Below are 21,072 nucleotides of genomic sequence, written 5' to 3'. Positions count from 1 at the left end.
TGGTCGCCGTAAATTAAACACAACAATTTTTGCAGTATGGGTTTAACGATATATGTACGTGAGCTGAAGAAATTTGAAAATTCCTCAATAATTTGAAATTTATAAATTAAAGCAGTTATGTTTATAATAAAACTGGTAAAATTAGTCATTGTTTATGCGACTGGTACCTTTTTTTATTTATAAACTGATACATTTCTTTCTAGGCTCACGGCAACACTGCCAACAAGTCTGAAAAGGGTTTCGTTTTCACACGATTGTTTAGGAAACGTGCATTAGTACGTTTTTCTACTACTACTTCCTCTAATGCTACTACTTTAAAACTACTTTTTTAAATACTTTTATGTATATATTGCAAAATGAATCGGCTTGCATATAATTAAATGTATGTGAAGGCCAAATGAATGTCAATAATGCGCTGCTTAACATAAAGTCGACTTCAGTCTATGGTTATTCCGTTTTTCGTATTTCTTGCCGAAAAATTTATGTTTTTGTTTTCGTACTATTGCAACACAGTTTGGGAATTGGTTTTCGAGGTTGAGAGAGAATATTTTCATTTCAGTTTTTTAGTGTTTCCGCAACCTTCTTGCGATGAATATCGTTTGAGACGAAGCGTACGATATTTCCAATGTATTTTTTTACTCCCCTAACACCCCAAAACACACAAACGTTCAACCTAGCACTGAAACTGATTTAGGAGCCGAAAAAAGTCCCATCCCTTTTCTAGACCTCAGGAAAAATATGCGAAGAAGGCAACAGAGAGTATAAAAGCAGCGCAAGCTGAGGAATAACTAGTCATTTTGATTTAAACACGGTATTATTGAAGTATAATTGTGAAGTACTACTCCCAAAGTAGTATAATAAAGACTATTTTGCAATACTGAATACTGGAGTTATTTATTCGACAGTTCAGCCATTCGAACGTTAGCATAAGGTGTATAGTTATCAGGAATTTCCAAAATTCGTTACAATATGTAAAAGTTGTTATAAGTTGCTTACATGCGGGTATTATTTAAAAGAGCGACATGAAAGATCTATTGATCACCTTTCGTTGTTGTTGCTGTTGTTGTATTCACGATAAAGACACACCCCGAAGGCTTTGGGGAGTGTTATCGATGCTGATGGTCTTTTGCCGGATATAGATCCGGTACGTTCTGGTAACAAGGCACCATTAAGGTACTAACCCGACCATCTCGGGAACGATTTATATGACCATATTAAACCTTCTAGGCCATAACGCCCTCCCCACCCCCTAGTTCCATGAGGAACTTGGGGTCGCTAGAGCCTCGGCTGTTAATGAAACAGGATTCACCACGGGTAGGCGAGGTTGACAATTGGGTTTGAGAAGCTTTAAAGTGCGCTACACGACCCCACTAAACTCATTTTAGTCGCCTTTTACGACATGCATACCTGCCGCGGGTATATTATAAGCCGCCTAGGTTCGTTCGAGCAGCTATGCAGCAAAAGTTGACATGTGTTTACATAGGTATATTATATAGAAAAATTTATATTCTCTTCTTCTCTCTCTCTCTCCCTTCATATTTTAGGCATTAACCGAGACTTTGAGCCTTACTTCGAGACTATCTGAGTATAGGACTCGCTTTCTCCTCGAAGGGCTACAACTAAAACTTAACCTCCCATGGGCCGTGCAGTTTTTTGCGCCTGGAACCGCATTAAGCTTTACTTCAACTATGTTGCTACTCTCACGCTATTAAGCTAGGCTGAGAAATATGCATATGCCTGACGTGTGTGCTGACGAAATCACATCTGTCACTTTCGCAGCTCATCTTATTGATTACCGTGGCCAAGTCCCTCGTTTAACCCTCCTCGCGGACGAAGTGGTCGCATGCGAGATGTGGCATATGTTGTCTATATTTTCGCGGTATAGGCACTTCGGAATTTCAAATCCTGGGAAATATTTGCGGAAGTGATCTAAAATAAAATAACTAAAAATTGGGTCAGATAGATTTTGACCTCTCTACGTCGCTTCTACCAACGGTTCAATTTGTTGCCAGCGTCGTATCTATTTCGTAATCGTGGCTATATGGCAAAAACTTCTCTACCCGTTTCTGCGCCGAATTGGTATATTCGTCTTCCTTCGTCAGCGAGAAGATACATATATCAGTTTAGCTCCCGCAACGACCGTTTCTGCTTTGTCCTTCGGAATAAGAAATTCTGTGCTGGCTTCCATTTGTCAGGGAAAGATTCTTGTTTCAAGAAATTTCTTGTACACATGCAACGAAAGCTCTAAGCAGTTATTTTTAGCTAACGTAGTTGCCTCTGCGGGTTGTCGCTTTTCTTCTTCTTCTTGTAGCGATAAGCAGATTCTCTGAAGATGTTGGGTAGTTTTATCGATAATGATGGACAGCTATTGATCCATTGTATTCCGGAAAATAGCACCATTAAGGTATTATTATTGTACCTTAAAGGTCATCCAACCAGCTTTTACTGTGAGGAGCTTGGGGTCGCCAGAGCCTAGCGTGCTAAACAAAAAATATTCACCACGAGCAGAAGTGGTGACAATTGTGTTGGAGAAGATATATCTTGGGCTGACAACTCCTTGAAAATGTTGCGGTACCTAACCCCTTGCGTGTTCGTCAAGCTCTAGGGGTTTCTTAGGATTCATGCTATGCAGCACGTTTTTCAGCTCCTCTTTTGCCGTGTTCTTGGGTAACGTGTTTATCGTCTCTGAATGATTGGGTGCGCAACGTGATAAATTTGTCTCATATTCTCCTCGTCTATTACCTGGTTCGATAGTGATTTTTTTTATAAAAAAAAATAATAATAAATGTAAGGCGCGATAACCTCCGAAGAGATCTATGGCCGAGCTTCTCTTCCAATTTGCGTCGTGCTCCTCATGATTTTCCCTACAAATTGGCCGAACGGGACCTACATGTTTTTTGCCGACTCCGAACGGCATCTGCAAGGCAGATGAGTTTTCACTGAGAGCTTTTCATGGCAGAAATACACCCGGAGCGCTTGCCAAACACTGCCGAGGGGGACCCCGCTTAGAAAAATTTTCTTCTAATTGAAAAACCTTATTTCTAAAATTTTGATGTTGCTTTGCCCGGGGTGTGAACCCAGGGCATACGGTGTGGTAGGCGGAGCACGCTACCATCACACCACTGTGGCCGCCATTTTTTATTACTATTTTTTATTACTATTGCGCAAAGTGCTTTTATATGCTTTTTGATATTTTCCTATAGTTTTTAATTATTTTCCTTTATTTTATATATTTTCAAACGTTTAAATTCGTTGAATGGTTTTTATTCCTTTTATGATCTTCAAGCTAAGTATTTTGCTTATACAAAAATAATTGATATTTACTTTTATACAAAACATTATTTATTTCGTCGTGTTTCTTAAAACTAAAATAAATTCAGCTAACAGTGGTGATCAAGCGTTAAGTGATAATTTTCTGAACACACCGTTGAGTATTTTTGATCCGCTCAACGGTTGGTTACGCTTAATGTATTTATTCGGCTATTTGACAGTTCCTTGACATTTCAAAAAAAAAAATGTCCACCTAATATTATGGTGCGGTGTGAAAAATAAATTAAAAGATCCTTTCCTTTAAAATTTATTGATAATTATTTCATTTGACAGTTGGCTCAACTCGCCGTTCAGAGAACAAATTTTCTATCACTCAACTGACGGAAACATGTTTGCAACGTAAAAAAGTCGTTAAGGCGAAGATATAGTAAATGGAAAGTTACATAAATAATTATGCATTAGGCTCATTCCATTTCAAAACACCAGGTCCGCGCAGGACACGATTTTTGATTTCGATGAAATTTTAATATGTTGTTCTTTGGTCAAAATAATGAACCCCCTTTTTTTTGCCTCAAAAAAAATTTTTTTCGGATTTATCGGCAATTGAATTCCATAAAATGCAATCGGTATTTTATGCACCTATTTTTTCAACACTCAAAAACTTTGTCAAAAATTAACCGATTCTCACGATTTTTTCTTTGAAATGTTCGTTATTACTTTTATATAAATTTATAAACAATAGCATATATTAAAAAATATGGCAAAATATTTCACTAAACCTCCAATACCGTCACAAGAGCCTTTGCCATGTCCTGTTACAAAATCACTGTAATTTTGAAAAATAACAACAAATTAATGTTTTCAATAATAAATGTGATATTTTAATTAATTTTAAGCATTTGGCATTGATCGCCTTGTATGCTGATATGTATTGCATCAATATTTGGCGAAAAAAATGTTTAATATTCAAAAATTCATGTCTCGAAAACAACGAGTTTTGGCTAATAGGCACTTAGCCAAGTTGAAGTATGGAGTGTTCACTCAATATAGAAAAAGTTTAAACAAAAAAAAACCTTTTTTGAGAAAATCATTTTTGTAGTCATAAATTTTTACTAAATACTAAAAAAAATTTTTTTTAGACTATATGCTATTGTTTATAAATTTATATAAAAGTAAATGTAATAACGAACATTTCAAAGAAAAAATCATGAGAATCGGTTAATTTTTGACAAAGTTTTTGAGTGTTGAAAAAATAGGTGAATAAAATATCGATTGCATTTTATCGAATTCAATTGCCGATTAATCCGAAAAATAACTTTTTTTAGGCAAAAAAGCACCTGTTTCATTATTTTGACCAAAGAACAACATATGTATTAAAATTTCATCGAAATCAAAAATTATGTCCTGCGCGGACCGGGTCTCTTGAAATGGAATGAGCCATTAGATTTCAATGCTATAAAATATTTAGTTAGTATGTAAATATCGAAACATTTTTTCGGAATTTTTTTTTTTTTTTTTGCAAATTACAATTAAGGTAAAGTTGTATATTAAAGGTATATACATTTGGAAATGATTAGGTACATAAGAATTTATAAATGACATTCAATTGTGAGACAATATTATTTGAATACGTTTTTATTAAAGTATTCGAGGTAGTTATATAACTGTTATTTTTTTCGGTTTATAACTGGCTTTCTCTTTTACATTGATAACAGCAATTTTTTTAGTTCTAAAGTTAGAAATGCGCTTTTGCCGCTAATTCATGTCACGTAATGTCATAGAATTAAAATTATTACTCATTAAAGGAATGCCTGCGTAAGCTGAAAATATATATACAAAGTGCATATATGATAAATGCATAATTTCTATGGATACATATGTATGTTAAAAAGCCGGGAAGGGACAGAAAATTTTAAGAAGTAGACAGCGATTTGAAAAATAGCAAAAGATTACATGTTTACACTTTTACAAACGATCATTTCCTCTTCATTCCATTAAAAAATCAACGGTTATGCATGTTAGCCTTACTCCAATGAACCGCATTTAATACCTTAAAGGTAATCAGTAGACGGAATGCAATTTCAGCTATCGCAGAAAACTCCGCCCCCCAAATGTTTTAAAGGATATGAGCGCCTAAAATAATTTTTAACATAATATTGCATACTTCTGGGCGCATTGCATATTATTTTAGAAATTTTTAGCAACAGAGTTTTAGCGACATCTAATGGCGTTTTCTTTTCTGAAAGAAATGTCATCATGTTACACTTTTAACTTGTAAATTTTGAACCAGTTTACATAGAGTTCTGAAAAAGTGACTGCGTTTGTTGGTAATGGTACACCCCTTTACTTATTCAGAGGGAAATATGATGTGAAAGGAATACTCAAACCTAAGAGAGATCTGAGAAGAATCATTAGGGTGTTATTATTTTCAGAAAAGAAATAGCCATAAGTTATAAATATGATTGTAGTACCTAGAGATACATATACGAAGAGTATTATATCTTAGGCATAATAACTAGCAATAAATGTGTTGTTAGCAGCATATTTTTGGCATTTAGAGAAACTGCTATGATTGTTTGTATGATGTATGAACTTTGTTATTAAAGTTAAATGTGCATGTGATTGTTCCAGTATACCAAAGCTATTGATAAGCAACTCACGTCGCACGCGTGTCCTCATCCGAGCTGCACCTTTAAATAAATTACCAGATAAGTAAGAAAATTCAAGATTAGGTGGAATATGAACTACAATATACCCAGTAGCGATGCATCTAAATGTAATTTATTTTATAGCAAGGAGTCACGCTGTTTTGTTAAACATTGGTTAGTAGTATAATTTTCATACCCAGATGTTGGAATATTCACATTTAATAAAATAAATACAAGGCGCGATATAACTCCGAAGGGATTTAGGCCGAGATTTTCTTCCATTTTTACGTCTTTTCTTTTAATTTTTCTTACAAATTAGCGGGACGGGACCTACTTTCACTGAGAAACTTTTAATGGCAGAAATACACTCAGAGTGCTTTCCAAATCACTGCCGAGGGGCGACCACGCTTTAAAAAGCTGGTAGGCGGAGCACGCTGACATTTGGGGATTTAATAAAATAGCAGCATTTTCATTTTGTGTTCGCTATAAGCTTAGCTTATTATAGAGAAAAAATTTTGCAAGGCGCATAACTGTCATCATACTATCAAAACTAAAACTTTGTATCGTTGGTGATTTCACTGTACTGTTGGCAATAACTACAGTCGTGGCTGAACCAAAATTGAAGAAACTCAATAAGCCAGCGCTACCAGGTATAATCGAAGAACAAAATTATTTTAAAGTATTAACTCACCTTGGATCACCATCGGCGCGCATAGCTACTGCTGCCACCTCAAAAATACCGATAAAGAAGCATAACATTAGGGGTCCAAATATCGCGCCTTGCCAACCAATCCAATACATTCCGCCCGCTATAGCTAGACCAGTAAGGTATGGATGGCCACCGCTAAATAAGTTAAAAATAAATTATGTGTTAATTTATTACACTGTACAGCGTTGTTAATGTTTTATGGTAACGACAAAGGTACGCCGCAGCTACCATGGTAACGCATTTAATTTTACTTTTAATTTTTCGATGCAACGAATAAGGAAACAAATATTTTTCTTAGCACAATAAGAAAGTTTAAATGATATTTATAGAAACAATAAGAAAATATACCCAAATTAACCTGATAGCAATTCGAAGTAGTCCGGAAATTATCCAGATATATTATATAATACATTCGAATATATTCCAAAAACTACCCTACGAAAGTCCCGAAATACTATCTAAATAAAATCGAAACAATCCAGATTACCATCTGTATTTAATTAGCGAGACTTGCTCATATTGCTTTATGCAATTGTTTTTGTTGATATTTATTATTTTCTCTGATCAAGGTTACCACGAAAACAATGTCGAAATAGTTCCGAAGTGATCCTAAAAAAAATAATGCGGTCATAATCCGGAAATACGTTCAAAAATCATCAGAGGTCCCCATTATTATCCTGAAAACCATTTAAAACTATCCTGAGATACAAATGAAATTATTCCGAAATGGTCTCCAAATGATGCTTAAACAATACCAAAACGGCCCCGAAAGCAAATTTTAGCTTGAGAATATATATATATAAAAGAAAGTGGTGTTAGTTACTTTACGCATAACTCAAGAACGGATGAACCGATTGGGCTGAAAATTGGTGTAGAGGTAGCTTAGAACCAGGAGACGGACATATGATACTTTTTATCCAGTCCTGTCTAGGGTCTTGAGATCAAAACGTGGACCTGGGTAATCCTGGGATGTGTTTGTACAGTATGGGTATCAAATGGAAGCTGTTTATGAGTACTTTGATAGGAGCATTTTTCGTACTCCTGGGTGGCTAGGGTCTTGAGATATAGGCCAAAACGTGGATGAGGGTAACACTAGGATGTGTTTTTACATTATGGGTATCAAATTGAAGCTGTTGATGAGTGTTTTAGTACAGGGTAGTTTTCATACCTATTTGTGACTAGGGTCTCGAGATATAGGCCAAAATATGGATCACGGTAACACTGGGATGTGTTTTTACATTATGAGTATCAAATTGAAGCTGTTGATGAGTGCTTTAGTACAGGGTAGTTTTCATACCCATTGGTGACTAGGGTCTTGAGATATAGGCCTAAACGTGGACCCGGGTACCTAGAATATGTTTATACAATATGGATAACAAATGAAAGCTGTTGATGAGTCCTTTAGTACAGGGTAATTTTCGTACCTATTTGTGACTAGGGTCTCGAGATATAGCCCAAAACGTGGATCAGGGTAACACTAGGATGTGTTTTTACATTATGGGTATCAAATTGGAGCTGTTGATGTGTGCTTTAGTACAGAGTAATTTTTATATCGCTGGGTGACTAGGGTCTCGATATATGGGCCAAAACGTGGACCCGGATACACCTAGAATGTGTGTGTAATATGGATATCAAATGAAAGCTGTTGATGTGTGCTTTAGTACAGAGTAATTTTTATATCGGTGGGTGACTAGGGTCTCGAGATATAGGCCAAAATGTGGACCCGGATACCCCTAGAATGTGTGTGTAATATGGATATCAAATGAAAGCTGTTGATGTGTGCTTTAGTACAGAGTAATTTTTATATCGCTGGGTGACTAGGGTCTCGAGATATAGGCCAAAACGTGGACCCGGATACCCCTAGAATGTGTGTGTAATATGGATATCAAATGAAAGCTGTTGCTGAGAGCTTTAAAGTAATTTCCATTGTCATATTACGATTTAATAGCATCAACCTGGCAAAACTGATAAATAAGCACGCGAAGCCGAAATAAAGACATGAATTAATAATACCCACATACCTATTTACATATGTACGTCCCATTCGATTTGCCTGAAATTTGGTATATTAATTTGCCTATATTAGTATTTGCGATCCTTTTTTCCGGGAACTAGACCAGGGACGGACTGGCACTGGGATTAGGACTAGGTCTGGGGCTGAGGCTCGGAGTGGGACTGGGACTAGGAATAGGACGGGAACAAAATACATACCACCCTCTGGGACTGGCAATAAGGGATGAAGAGAAATGAGAAGAACTTGAGAGAAGAGAAAAGAGGGAAGAGAAGGAGACTGAGAAAGAGACAGAGTGAGACGAAGATAGAGATAGATGAATCGAAAAAGACGGAGGGAGAAGTGAATGAAAGGATTAAGAAAAATATAAGAGGGGGAGGCAGAGTTAGACTGAAAACGCTTACTAAAATGTATGCAAATAGACTAAATTTAAGGCAGAACAACATCTGCCGGTTCTGCTAGTATACTTATAAATATTTAAAGACTGTACTATAAGTGCACAGTCCTGAGCTTATTCCACTTCTAAATTATTACAAAATGGTGAAACGACAGTACTGAACTCACCTCTTCAATTCCGCATATATCGCAGCTTCAAAATAGGGCGGTACAAAGAATTGCAATAGGAAGAGTACTAGACCAGCATAAAAACGATCCTGCGCCAACCAAAGCTCCAACAAAGCAGGCAGCGAACACCAATAACTACCCAAAAATGGAGCTGCGGATAAAACGGCTGCCAGCGCCGATGGAAGGAAGACTATTCGTGCCCCAAACACCGTATGCACCAACCATGTAAAAAGACCCGTAAAGATGGAGCATTTAAACATGGAGATTAGTACACCCGATATGGAGCTCTCCAAAGCGTCAGCAATTTTGGAGCCAGATGTGGAGAAACCAAGAGATTTGGTGATTTGTAGTGGTGCGTATTTTGTATTGCTACTTGATAGCAAATAGAATAGTGCTGTGAAGAAGACAATCTAACGAAGAGAAGGTTAAAATTTGTGAATTAAATGTGACAACATAAATAACTTACCATATCCAGTATGAATTCAACACATGCCTGGCCACCAGATAACAACAACGATAAGATTTGACCAGTAAATGTCATTATCATTGAAAGATTTGTACGTATAATGTGCCACAAAGAATCAGCTACTTCCAAAATTGTTTGCGTATTGCTCTTGGCCCAGCCAATGATGCCCTGTTTTGCCACTAAAACTAGCTCTTTAAAATGTCCTTTATTAAAAACACATTGCAATTGGTTAGCTTTGGAAACATGCAGTGAGCCATGAGGGTACAGGTTGCGGGAAAAGGAGCAAACCAGAGACTTGAGAGTATTACACATTAAATATATAGGTTTTTCACTTATTTATATAACAGGAAAGTGTTCACGGCTATAGTTGCATTTGTCTGATATTACAGACGAAACCATATATGTATGTGTGAAGGAATAAGGGGTTGTGTATTGTAACCCTTACAAGGGGTTGCCAGCGCAATGTATATCATTTCCAACCCAATTGTCAACCTCACCTACCCGGGCGAATCCTCATGGAAGAAGGAGGTAGGATGACTTTTACACGATATTGTTGGGCTAGTATCTTAATGGAGCTATTTTCCGGAACGTACCGGATCTTTATCAGGCAAAGTACCGTAAACATCAATTAAAATTCCCGGGGAGTCTCCTCATCGCTAGAAGAATAGGAAGAACAAAACATGCATATTGAAATTTACAATTATATTACACAGCTCGAAGGAGGATGCGGCACTGCTACAACAACAACAACAACAAGGAGGATGCAGAAGCCTAGGTTAATGAGACAAAGTAAAACGGCACTGAAGTTCTGCTGATCAGTGAACTCTAGAAGAAACCCAGTTAGTTTAATTTCTGTTGTTCAGGGCACTCCAGGATATTAATATGAGCTATCACAGGAGCGCGAACCATCGGAAAGCGGGTCGAAAATGAAGTATCACCTTTTGCAGTTTAAATTGAGCATATAAATAACCATTGCTATCAGCAACGAGGATCAATGCTTTATTATTCGATATGTTAATGGTGAATTCCGTCCGGTTCGAGCCGAAGTTCACAGGCCGTTTGGTGCCCACCTTACCGCGCAGTTATAAAAGCGTATTGAGGATTGTCGTTACATAGAAATTATAACCAAATAAATATCTGAAGGGAAACTAACTCTGAACATTTTTGGGCCGACCTTCTCCAATTTGTAGCCCTTTAGATTATACCTACTTCAAGGCAGCAAAATGTCTGCTGTAAAGAATGTGCTTGAATAAGATATCTGAAGGTGAAACGATATCTCTAATAAAGTGGTGTTAAGTCCTTTGTTGAAGGTGAATTCTGTTCGAGGTCTTTTTGGAACAAACAGATTTGTGCAGACTCCAAACGACATCTACGAAGGTATGTATATAAATATTCACAATAAATATTCACAATCAAGAGTGTAGTCAAATAAAATGTGGGGTTTAATCCTTTATTGATGGGCGATTCGAATGCAGCTTTTTTTCAAAACAAACGAGATCTTTGCTCGATCGATGCTAATGCTACAAGAGCTTTAAGAAAAATGAAGAAATTGAGCGAGTGAAATTGTTATTTTTATACAATGCTATCTGTTTCCGAATGAAATTTTGGCGTAATGCCATTTTCACACAGAGGCTTAATGAAATATTTAGTCAAGTTTTCTACATTAAAGCTCTAATTGAACTCAATCTTCCATACAAATTACAAGTTCTTAATTACCTCATTTTTGTTTTATTGGATGCCTAATCGAGTGAAAAATCCAGTCGGGTTTGCTTGTTGCTTCGAATTTTATTGTCAATGTAACAAATGACAATCAAAAATAATTTATTTTCAATAACTTGCGTAAAATAGAAAAAAAAACTCAAAATTTTATTTTCGCTGCATTGCTGCAAAAGATAATATGGCTTTTTCGAAAATTGGCACATATTTGGGTAGGTGCAACATTTGAGAAAACATTAATTCTCAGATTGATATTCAACATTATTTACCTTTGAAAAAATATATTATCTCGACTTTTTCCCAAACGTCGATCTTCAACTTGAGAATAATTTGAGACATACTTGAAATTTTTTTTCTCTCAGATGTTTGAGAAAACATTAATTCTCAGTTTGATATTCAGCATTATTAATCATTTGAATCTAATTATTCTCTCAACTTTTTCTCAAACGTTGTTCTTCAACTTGAGAATGGTTTGAGATATACTTGCTTTTCGTTCCATTTTGGTTGAAAACCAAAATCGATATCATCGAGTATTTTCGTTAATAATAATGTGAATACTTTTTGCGCCAATGTGTCTAAATTTTAAAGTACATAATAAGTGTTTATGAAACCCACAAATAAAATAAAACATAGAACAACATTAAAATTTCCAACATTCTTATTTTACATCAATGCTATCGATAGTGCCGTTGATAATTCGTCGATCTGTAATTTGCATACTTTAGCTGGAAATGTAAACAAGCGATTTTATTGGCTGAAGTTGGACATAAAGTGAAAAAATAAGGAAGTATTTATACATTTTAATAATATTAAGTGATATTGTACTACATTATGCATAAATCTAAACGAGTTAAAAGGCAGATAATAAATTTGCTTACCGAAACTGGCACAAAAGTGGATTCCATTTCGTTCCGCTTTATTTTCCTTTGAGAAAAAGTTGAGAATCCAAATATTCTCAATTTGAAAATAAAGAAAAACTCCATATTAAAAATGTGCCTTTTAGCTTGAGAATGCTATCAACGGTTATTTGAAATGCATTTAAAGTCTAACGTTTGAAATGTGAGAAATGGACTAATTCTCAAATGTATCTCAAACTGAGAATTGACAAACATTTTGGGGATAGTTCCGCATGCATTTCATTTTGATTACATTTGTAGTTAAGAAGGAAACGGCTGCTTTCCATTTTAACTATTTTTTGTAAAAACGAAATATTTTATGGGGCTGCTGTAGAGATATACGCCGCCGATTTTCGTCGTTTTTCGCACGCCGCCGCCGAATGTCAAAAGTTTCGTCCGATATAGTGGAAATGGGTATCAACGGATGCGCATCACTGCCAGTTATAAGAATCCAATTTCGAAACTTAGCTCTTTCTAACCGCTGCACCAAGTTATTAAAACAAAACTCTAAACGAAAAGTTAAATAAAAAATGTAAATGCTCATTTTGCATAATTTTTTCAAAAAATTAATAGAGAACAATGAATTCAAATAAAATGACCCAAGTGGAGCATGATTTCAAATTGTCCTTAAGTTGTTAAAAAAAAACAAGCTACCCGAAAAAAGTACAGATTTTCACAAAAAATGTATCTTGCTGTGTTTTGTTGTTGCGATTATTTATTAACAGCCTAGTGATGTCAACATTCGCCCCAATATACATATTTACCAGGTGAGGATTTATCCTTCGCAAGAACACTCAAAGTGGTGAAGCAAAAGTGGTGTTCTGCTACCCTAACGTAGGGGATAGTCGAACTATTCTAAAAACTGATGCTACGCGGTTATTCATAATGAATTCTTGTATCAAAAGGCCGGAAAACAACAGTTTGGACTGGGCATATAACCTTAACATCTTTCAACTTAAAATCGGTCGACTTTTATTCTAAAATGACGTTTTGGTTTAACGAAGGCTACTGAAATCAATGTTTCGAATGCAAACATCTGCAAATTTTGGTCTGCATTTAAAAAAATTTATCCAGGGTCCTTGTAAATTTAAATTATGTAGGATTATAATATTTTCACCCATGAGTTACGAAATGACATCCACTTGGACTGCTTATGATTTCGAGAGCGGCATCCTTGGCCGAATAGTTACTCTCTAGCGTTTCAAGGTGTTTCTCTGGTAGTGCTGGGTAGCATAGCGCGAAAAAAAAAATCTTTAGAAAGTCTTCGGAGTTAAACCTAGAGCTTCTGGGGAAGTGACGTCTGCGAAGGTATGAGTTCGAAGTCGTAGTCCTATAGCTTCTGTGATAGCATGTGGTGTGAGGGCCGGAGGCGTGGTAGCGACTGGTGGTAGACAGGATTGCTACTGTTCACACATCGGGATTTATAGGTCTTAAAACAGTCGAAAAAAAAACAGTTTGGCGCGTTCATCAATAGGGTAGCGTTGGTGCTAATCGTTAAAACTGAGCCAAGAGAGTCGTGAGTATTGAAAGACCATTAATAGCAACCGTAAGTCGCCTTTGTGCGTGACCAGCAAGGGGCCACAAATGATGTAAAGAAATCGTGTCGACAACGAGCATTAGGAGTAAGCCCAGAACATCTCCTTCGGTGAAACTATGCTTTGCACGAGACATACGGAAAAAAAGTGTGACCATTTTAAGTAAAAAATAAAATGTACGGCGCGATAACCTCCGAAGAGATCTAAGGCCGAGTTTCTCTTCCAATTTGCGTCGTGCTCCTATTTTTTTCCTACAAATTGGCGGGACGGGACCTACTTGTTTTATGCCGACTCCGAACGGCATCTGCAAGGCAGATGAGTTTTCACTGAGAGGTTTTCATGGCAGAAATACACTCGGAGCGCTTGCCAAACACTACCGATGGGCGACCCCGCTTAGAAACATTTTCTTCTAGTTGAAAAAACTTGTTTCTAAAGTTTTTGAGGTTGCTTTTTCCGGGGCGTGAACCCAGGATCTTCGGTATGGTAGGCGGAACACGCTACCATCACACCACGGCGCCGCCCACCATTTTAAGTACTTGAATTTTTTCGGCAGACGTAGCTGTACCAGTCCCTTAGACCGGGGTTAGGTTCGAAGGCTCCCTGGAGTAAATGACCCAAGAACAGTCTCTCCGCAAGGAGCTACTCCTAAAATTTTTGGAACAATCCGCGAGAGTTTTTGGCAAAAACACCAGATCTTTCCGAAATGGCCAAAACGTTGGTTTCCTTAAATACATACAAACAAAACCTTTTTAAATAGAAAAATTAAGCTTTTTAAAGTAAGAATGCCGGCGTACGACTGCGCGCCGTCCACGCCGCCGCCGCCGATAAAGTGATCGGCGTAAACCTCTATGCAGCTGAACCTGGCCCTGTATGAAAAGGGAAACTTAATTATGGCCTTAAATAGAATTGTGATTGGATTAAGTTTCTGTGTGAAAACGGTAGAACATGTTCATAAATTTTAATAAATTGTATTGAAAACTAAAACTTTTGTATTAAGTATGTAATGAGATGGAGCGCCACACAACACCTTTGAATTACTTATAATTTTAAAATCTACTATTAACGACTTTTGAACTTTTTCAAAAGTGGGTTAACTTATGGGTGCAAATTAGTGCAGTTAAGTGAGCATTGCTATGTATGTATGTATTAGTAAAAAGTGTGTTAAATTTGCAATGTGTAAAGTAGTTGGTTTTTGCATCCCAAGGTTACGATTGTCACATTTCATTGGATCTCATATTAGTGTTGGGGTTAGGTAGAGACAATCATATATGACAACACTGGCATGTCTATGAGTTAATACTTACCTGGATTATCAACAATCTCACCAAATGTCGTTTTAAGCGCATCTGTTGGCACTCTCGGACCATATGTAGAATCGGATTTATTAACATCAATCCAATATTGTATTAGCCGATCCCATACATCTAAAATTTGTTCCTTCAATTTTGCAGCATGCACCGTATCCGCTTCAGATAACCAATCATCGATGTATGTTTCGATTTTTCTTCGTCCATAATGATGTGCATTATCCAATGCATCATCCAAAGAAGATTGTATATTCTCAGGTAATATGTCTACAAGTTCTGGACGATCCGTAATTGTTTTATTTATGAGGTCTTTTCCTAAGTAAGCCACTTCTATTGTTTCCGAATAGATATTAACACAAAAAAATACTCCCATAAATACAATTATCAAAAGCATGAGTATAATCATTAGTATGGATGTGACGAGATCGACGGAAGATTTCAATGCATTTCGTATTATTGCATTAATTTTATAATTCAATTCCAGTACGCCAGGTAAACAAAGTGGCAATACAGCAGAGTGATGTTCGATGGCCCAAGTCTGCAAAGGAATTAAATGAAATGGAGGTTGATAAAATGGGTTGGCATTGCTCCGAATTAAGTGGGATGGGATTATTATTTTTGCGAGTGATATGATTCCACCTTTCTTCTTTTAGGATGAGCAGTAGAGTGGGTAAAAAAAAAAGTTTGGAATTCCTACCTATTTTAAAAGAACAATATAAGGCAGTTTAGAGTTTTGTGCATTTGGTATTGAAAACGCGGCAATAGCAAATATAACACAGGCCGACAGCATCTCAGACCCAGCAACGGGCCTATATATTTTCGAAGGATTTTGATGCGATGAATCGAAATCTGGCCACAGAATTGCTCTATCAGCTCTGGTTTTCGAGATATCCTAACCTAAAAGTGCAAAAAACACTGTTTTTGCCCATATTTGAGGTTATGTAGCCTAGCAGATGTTTTCTTTCACCAAAATTAAAGGATGGCATCTTTAAATACAAGTCTTCTTCATTCAAATTTTGAATTTTTAAGTTTTCATGTAGGTGTAGGAAAATTTAGAAACATGAAAATTTCAAAATGTGATATCTCAGCGAAAAAAGTGATATTTGAGCAAACTCAACGCCACTTGAAAGAATAGTATAAGGGTACTTACGTAACTCTGCCCCATTTTAACAGATAGAAGCTTCGAATTTCAAGCAATGCTTACATATATTACAAAAATGTTGTCCAAAAAAAATCGTAGAGATCGGTCATATATATAACTTATATCACATGTTTGCAACGCATCAGCAAAAATAAACTACGGTTTTTGAGGTTGCGTATTTGCCATTACGTAGCAAATGCAAAGCCGTATATAATTTTTTGGAGAATGCAATGCTAAATACCTATTGCTTTTGGAATGCAATCCACAAAGCATGTTTTTCGATGCTAATTGTGTAGTATATTTACAGGCGCGCATCAACAGAGCCTAGTTACCATTGTAAATTTTACCAAGTAGCGCAACTAACAGCTGATCGGTGAAAATTCGCACATTCACACGCACAGTTCTCGACTCAGTTTCAAAACAAAACTTTAGATTATTTAATTCAAATTTTAAAGTGAGATAATCCTTACAAATTTATGTATACAGAATATATATGGCGCTTTTGTTGTTATTAAAACAATAGTTTTATTTATATTAAAGCTTTTATCATTTTTTTTTTTAACTTCGAAAAATCTCCGAACACCATTCCTTCATTATATGACATTCGACTGCCTAGTCCACTGCCTTCCACTCTATTCGCAACATAACCTCTACTTAAGCTGCCAAACTATATAGTAAACAATGCTAGTTACATTGCATTTTTAGCAGCGCTCTTTGTATTATTTTATTCGGCATACTTTTCATATTTAGCTTCACCGTTTTCAGTTTTAGTTCAGAAAGTTACAATTAAAGTTTAGAAAATTAAAATTGAAGTTCAGAATCTCCATTTGTAGCCCAGTAAATTTCAATTGACACTCAGAGTTTATATTTGAAGTTCAGAAAATTACAATTGTAGCTCAGAAAATTACAATTGTAGTTCTGAATTTACATCATTTGAACTACAGAAAATTTCAACTGAAATATCAATTGAAACATTTTCTGAGCTTGTTGTGCCCTATGTGTACTTCAAACTAGATAGGGGTGTAATTGCTAACTAGGATCATCCAATCTCGACTATTGGATCAAAAACACTCCTTCTTAGCAAACGATCCAAAAACGACCTCTCTCACTAGGTTCTTCTAAAGCGCGGGTAGTATAAAGGCAGGTCAAGCAATTTCGGAAAAACGCAAACCTAAAGGGATACTTTTTATGAAGACAATTTATTAGATATTTGCATAGGCTTCTTTGGGCTTTTTCGATACATTTTGTACATACCTTCACTATTTCGTAGGCCTCATTAAGTGTATTCGATATAAATGCTGTAAATCCTGTCACATTACTTAATGTATGTAGCAGATGGAACGAAACAGGTATAGCGCACAATATAAACATCCATACATTGCGATATAAAAATGTTGCAACACATGCATACAAAAGAAATTTAAAATATAAATCACTTAAGCGTTGCGCATCTTTATCTTCCACCAATTCCACAGTATCTACAGATTCTATAGTTTCGCTCAACGATACATCTTCTGCATCAGAATGCAAACTTTGTTTTTTTTTTATGCTGATATTATTAACAGACATTTCAAAATCACTTTTGTCCAACAATTTCTTAAATTTTTCTATAGAACTGCTAGTCTCTTCAGTCGTGCGCATATGATAAATAATGGAAACGCCTGCATATAACATAATCAAAATGAAAGCAGGTACTTGTAAAGCGCCTAAAAAGCTGCAACCGTAACCAACTATTGCTAGCCATAACGATTGTCCAGCCATAGTGAATTTGGTGCTATTTTCTGGTTTCCACAGAAAATAAACCGATGTTAAATAGATAGCAATTATTGCAATTAACTGCAAAATAGAAAACAGATACAGCATTTTATATATTTATATGAGATAAATAATAGTTAATCATATGCTACTAGTTACCGTGTATATATTTAGAAAACCTATCAGTTGCACAAATGTTCCATGTGAGTATACTACAAAACGCCAGAAGGAGCATAGACAACCTTTCGGCGCATATAACATTAAAAGTTTTATACATGTAGCCACACCTATGCCTGCTGTCAACACCTGCCAGTGCTCGTGTAACCAACTTACAAACAAACTTCCACAATATTCGGTTGCTTCGAAGGGTGACAAACATATCGCTACCATTACATTGGAGTCTCGATATTCTAGACGTTCGAACCAACCATTTAACAGTTGTGCTACGTGCCTTTTAAAAGGAAAAAGTACAGCTCCGACTAGAAAAGCCCATAGCAGCGGACGCACAAATGGTCCGAGTATGATGCAAACAGCAACAAACGCAGCAATACCAGCTGCTATGAGAAAATTGTACATGGCCGCTTTGAAGGTTTCATGATTTTGCGTACGCATGCGCATTAGTCTGTTGAGAACGCTATCGAAGGAGCGATCACGTCTGATCGAGTCTGAGCGATTCATTTTGCCAATTGTTTACAGTTTATGGTCTGTAATGAAAAAATAAATATAGTTATGTGAATATGTAAGATATGTGTCATAAGAATTTAAATTTATCTTCCAAGCAATCTCCAAGCAGCAGTACTAGGTAAGGTTAGATTTAAAGCGGCTTTATGAAAGCTTAGCGAGGATTTAAATTTAATGTTCGTATTATTATGACGGAAGCATTTTCTAAATGCTGTTTAAGAAACAGTATCTTGCCAGACATGAATCCGGGCCTGTGCTTAGAGTAAAGTTCTTTGAATACATTTTAACTCCCTGAACTCTTAGATATTTTGGTTTTGGGAAATTGGTCAGAATCTGTTAGGTCCCAATTAAAGAGAGAACTATTATTTCTATCATCATGTAGCAGGAGATTTCTAACAGTGCTCTCGCAGTCCCTAACCTAACCAAATATATAATACAACAGTGGGAACTAAGTACATATCACAACCCCAGCGGATTGAAAGAATGAATGTAAGGCACGATAATCTCCGAACAAATTTTAGGCCGTGCTTCTCTTCCAATTTTCGTCGTGCTCCTTTTAGTTTTTCCTATAAATTGGCGGGACGGGGCCTACTTGTTTAATGCCGACTCCGAACGAAAGGTCATGTGGCGATACCAAATCGTTCCCGAGACGGCCGCGCTAATACCTTGATGGTGCTTGTTACCAGAACGTACCGGATCTGCATCCGGCCAAGGACCATGTTGTTGTTGTATTAACGATGAAGACACTCCCCGAAGGTTTTGTGGAGTTGTTGTTGTGGTAGCGATAAGGACACTCCCCGAAGGCTTTGGGGAGTACATTCCGGTACCAAGCCCGACCATCTCGGGAACGATTTGGTATGATCACATGCGACCATCTAGGCCATCCCGCCCTCCCCTCCCCTAGATACATCAGGAGTTCGAGGTCGCCAGAGCCTCGGCTGTTATGCAACAAGATTCGCCACTGATAGGTGAGGATGACAATTGGGTTGGCGAAGCTCTATTTTGCGCTGGCAACATCTGAAAGGGTTGCGCTACACAACATCTTAAATCTATTTAGTATTTTATTCACCTCTTACGAGAGGCATACCTACCGCGGGTACATACTAAACCCCTAACCCGCTGGAGGGCTTTGAGGAGTGTTATGTTGTTGTTGTTGTGGCGATAGACACTCCCCGAAGGCCTTGTTGTAGCAGGAGAGCTACGTATTCAAAAAAGCTACGAACAGATTAATTTTACTATCAATATCAACTAGCCTGACTCACCGTTTTGCAATAAAAAAAATATAGAAGGCAGCAAATGGTAATCAATCTAAAAATAGCTACGCATAGCGATAAATAGTTGGCTGACGCAGCTGATGACCTAGCTCGTTTATGTTTATGACCACAGCTCTTATCTATTTTAAAGAAATTGGTATATTTGGCCCATGAAAAATCAATATAGCTTCCCAATTAATGATTTATAAGAAGGCTTCCAAGGATTGACTTGGCTAATTACCTATTCGCATTTAACAGCATGCACTCCCAATGATGACGTCAGTCTTATTCTTCTCTCCAAAAAATGAGGCAACAACTCACTCGTTTGACTGGCTGGTTCACGAAAATTCCAAGATTTGCAATATGCTCACTTTGTTGTAGATATGCTGCAACTTATACGACTTTTTTTTTAATTTCCAGCTTATTAAAATATATTTTTTCAGCACGTCTGCAAATCGAGTTCGCAAAAAACTAAATTTGTTTTTATACAATTTTATTTTGTTTACTTAATTTAGCATCCACTTACTTATTAGCTTAGTTTGGGGTTGTCACTGGATTGTTATAACAACCATGGTGGAACGAGGAGCAGGTGACTGGAGATATCAGCTGATTGGTACTTTTTTTAATAAACTTTGATACTTTAACTTCCAACGAATTACGATTTTGACAACGATTTACAAAAACAAAGAACATCGTATTTTTTTATGAATGTATGTATATCACCGTGCTGCCACCCTGCTTGGTACCGCCATGGATTGAACTAAAGACTAGTTTTTTTTCCACAGCAACAAACAATCTTGTGTTCAGATCGTTGAAATGCGAAGATTGGTTTTGGGCGAAAAGATACAACACAAAACTACACAATTCTTGTGTTTGTGTGGAAAATAATACGGTAAATTGAATATATTTATTAATAAAAAATCGACCCCTACACGTTAAGGGCCAGATTATGTTATGTTTGCCATCTCCTTTTGACAATTTAAGGGCCAATTAACCTTCCTCAACCCTAACGCCATAGTCGCAACCATACCCATATCCATAATCATTTCCAATGTGATCGGTTAATGGTGCCTTAACCTAAAAATCGTGAAAACTTCATAAAAATGAAGAAAACGTAAAA

General features: G+C 36.6%; 1 protein-coding gene across 14 annotated transcripts in view; it reads right to left on the bottom strand.

The window, feature by feature from the left end:
- LOC137237757 (transmembrane protein 245) overlaps window positions 1-20,753 on the bottom strand; it is a 53,431-nt gene extending 32,678 nt beyond the window's left edge. For 2 of the 14 annotated variants that reach the window (XM_067761912.1, XM_067761905.1), the window contains exons 1-9: window positions 20,479-20,750; window positions 20,194-20,423; window positions 18,178-18,722; window positions 17,518-18,099; window positions 15,120-15,660; window positions 9,669-9,871; window positions 9,203-9,612; window positions 6,610-6,762; window positions 5,931-5,960 (exon numbers count right to left, since the gene is read on the bottom strand). In XM_067761912.1, the coding sequence (XP_067618013.1) occupies window positions 5,931-5,960; window positions 6,610-6,762; window positions 9,203-9,612; window positions 9,669-9,871; window positions 15,120-15,660; window positions 17,518-18,099; window positions 18,178-18,696 (2,438 nt within the window). In that variant the 5' untranslated portion in view covers window positions 18,697-18,722; window positions 20,194-20,423; window positions 20,479-20,750. The other 12 variants (XM_067761917.1, XM_067761915.1, XM_067761907.1 and 9 more) reach the window with 12 other exon arrangements.
- Between the last annotated feature and the right edge of the window lie 319 nt (window positions 20,754-21,072).

This window comes from Eurosta solidaginis, chromosome 1 (genome assembly GCF_040869045.1).
Source record: "Eurosta solidaginis isolate ZX-2024a chromosome 1, ASM4086904v1, whole genome shotgun sequence".
Classification (NCBI taxonomy): Eukaryota; Metazoa; Arthropoda; class Insecta; order Diptera; family Tephritidae; genus Eurosta; species Eurosta solidaginis.
The sequence above is the reverse complement of the archived record's forward strand: the minus strand, read 5'-3'. Positions and strand labels throughout refer to the sequence as shown.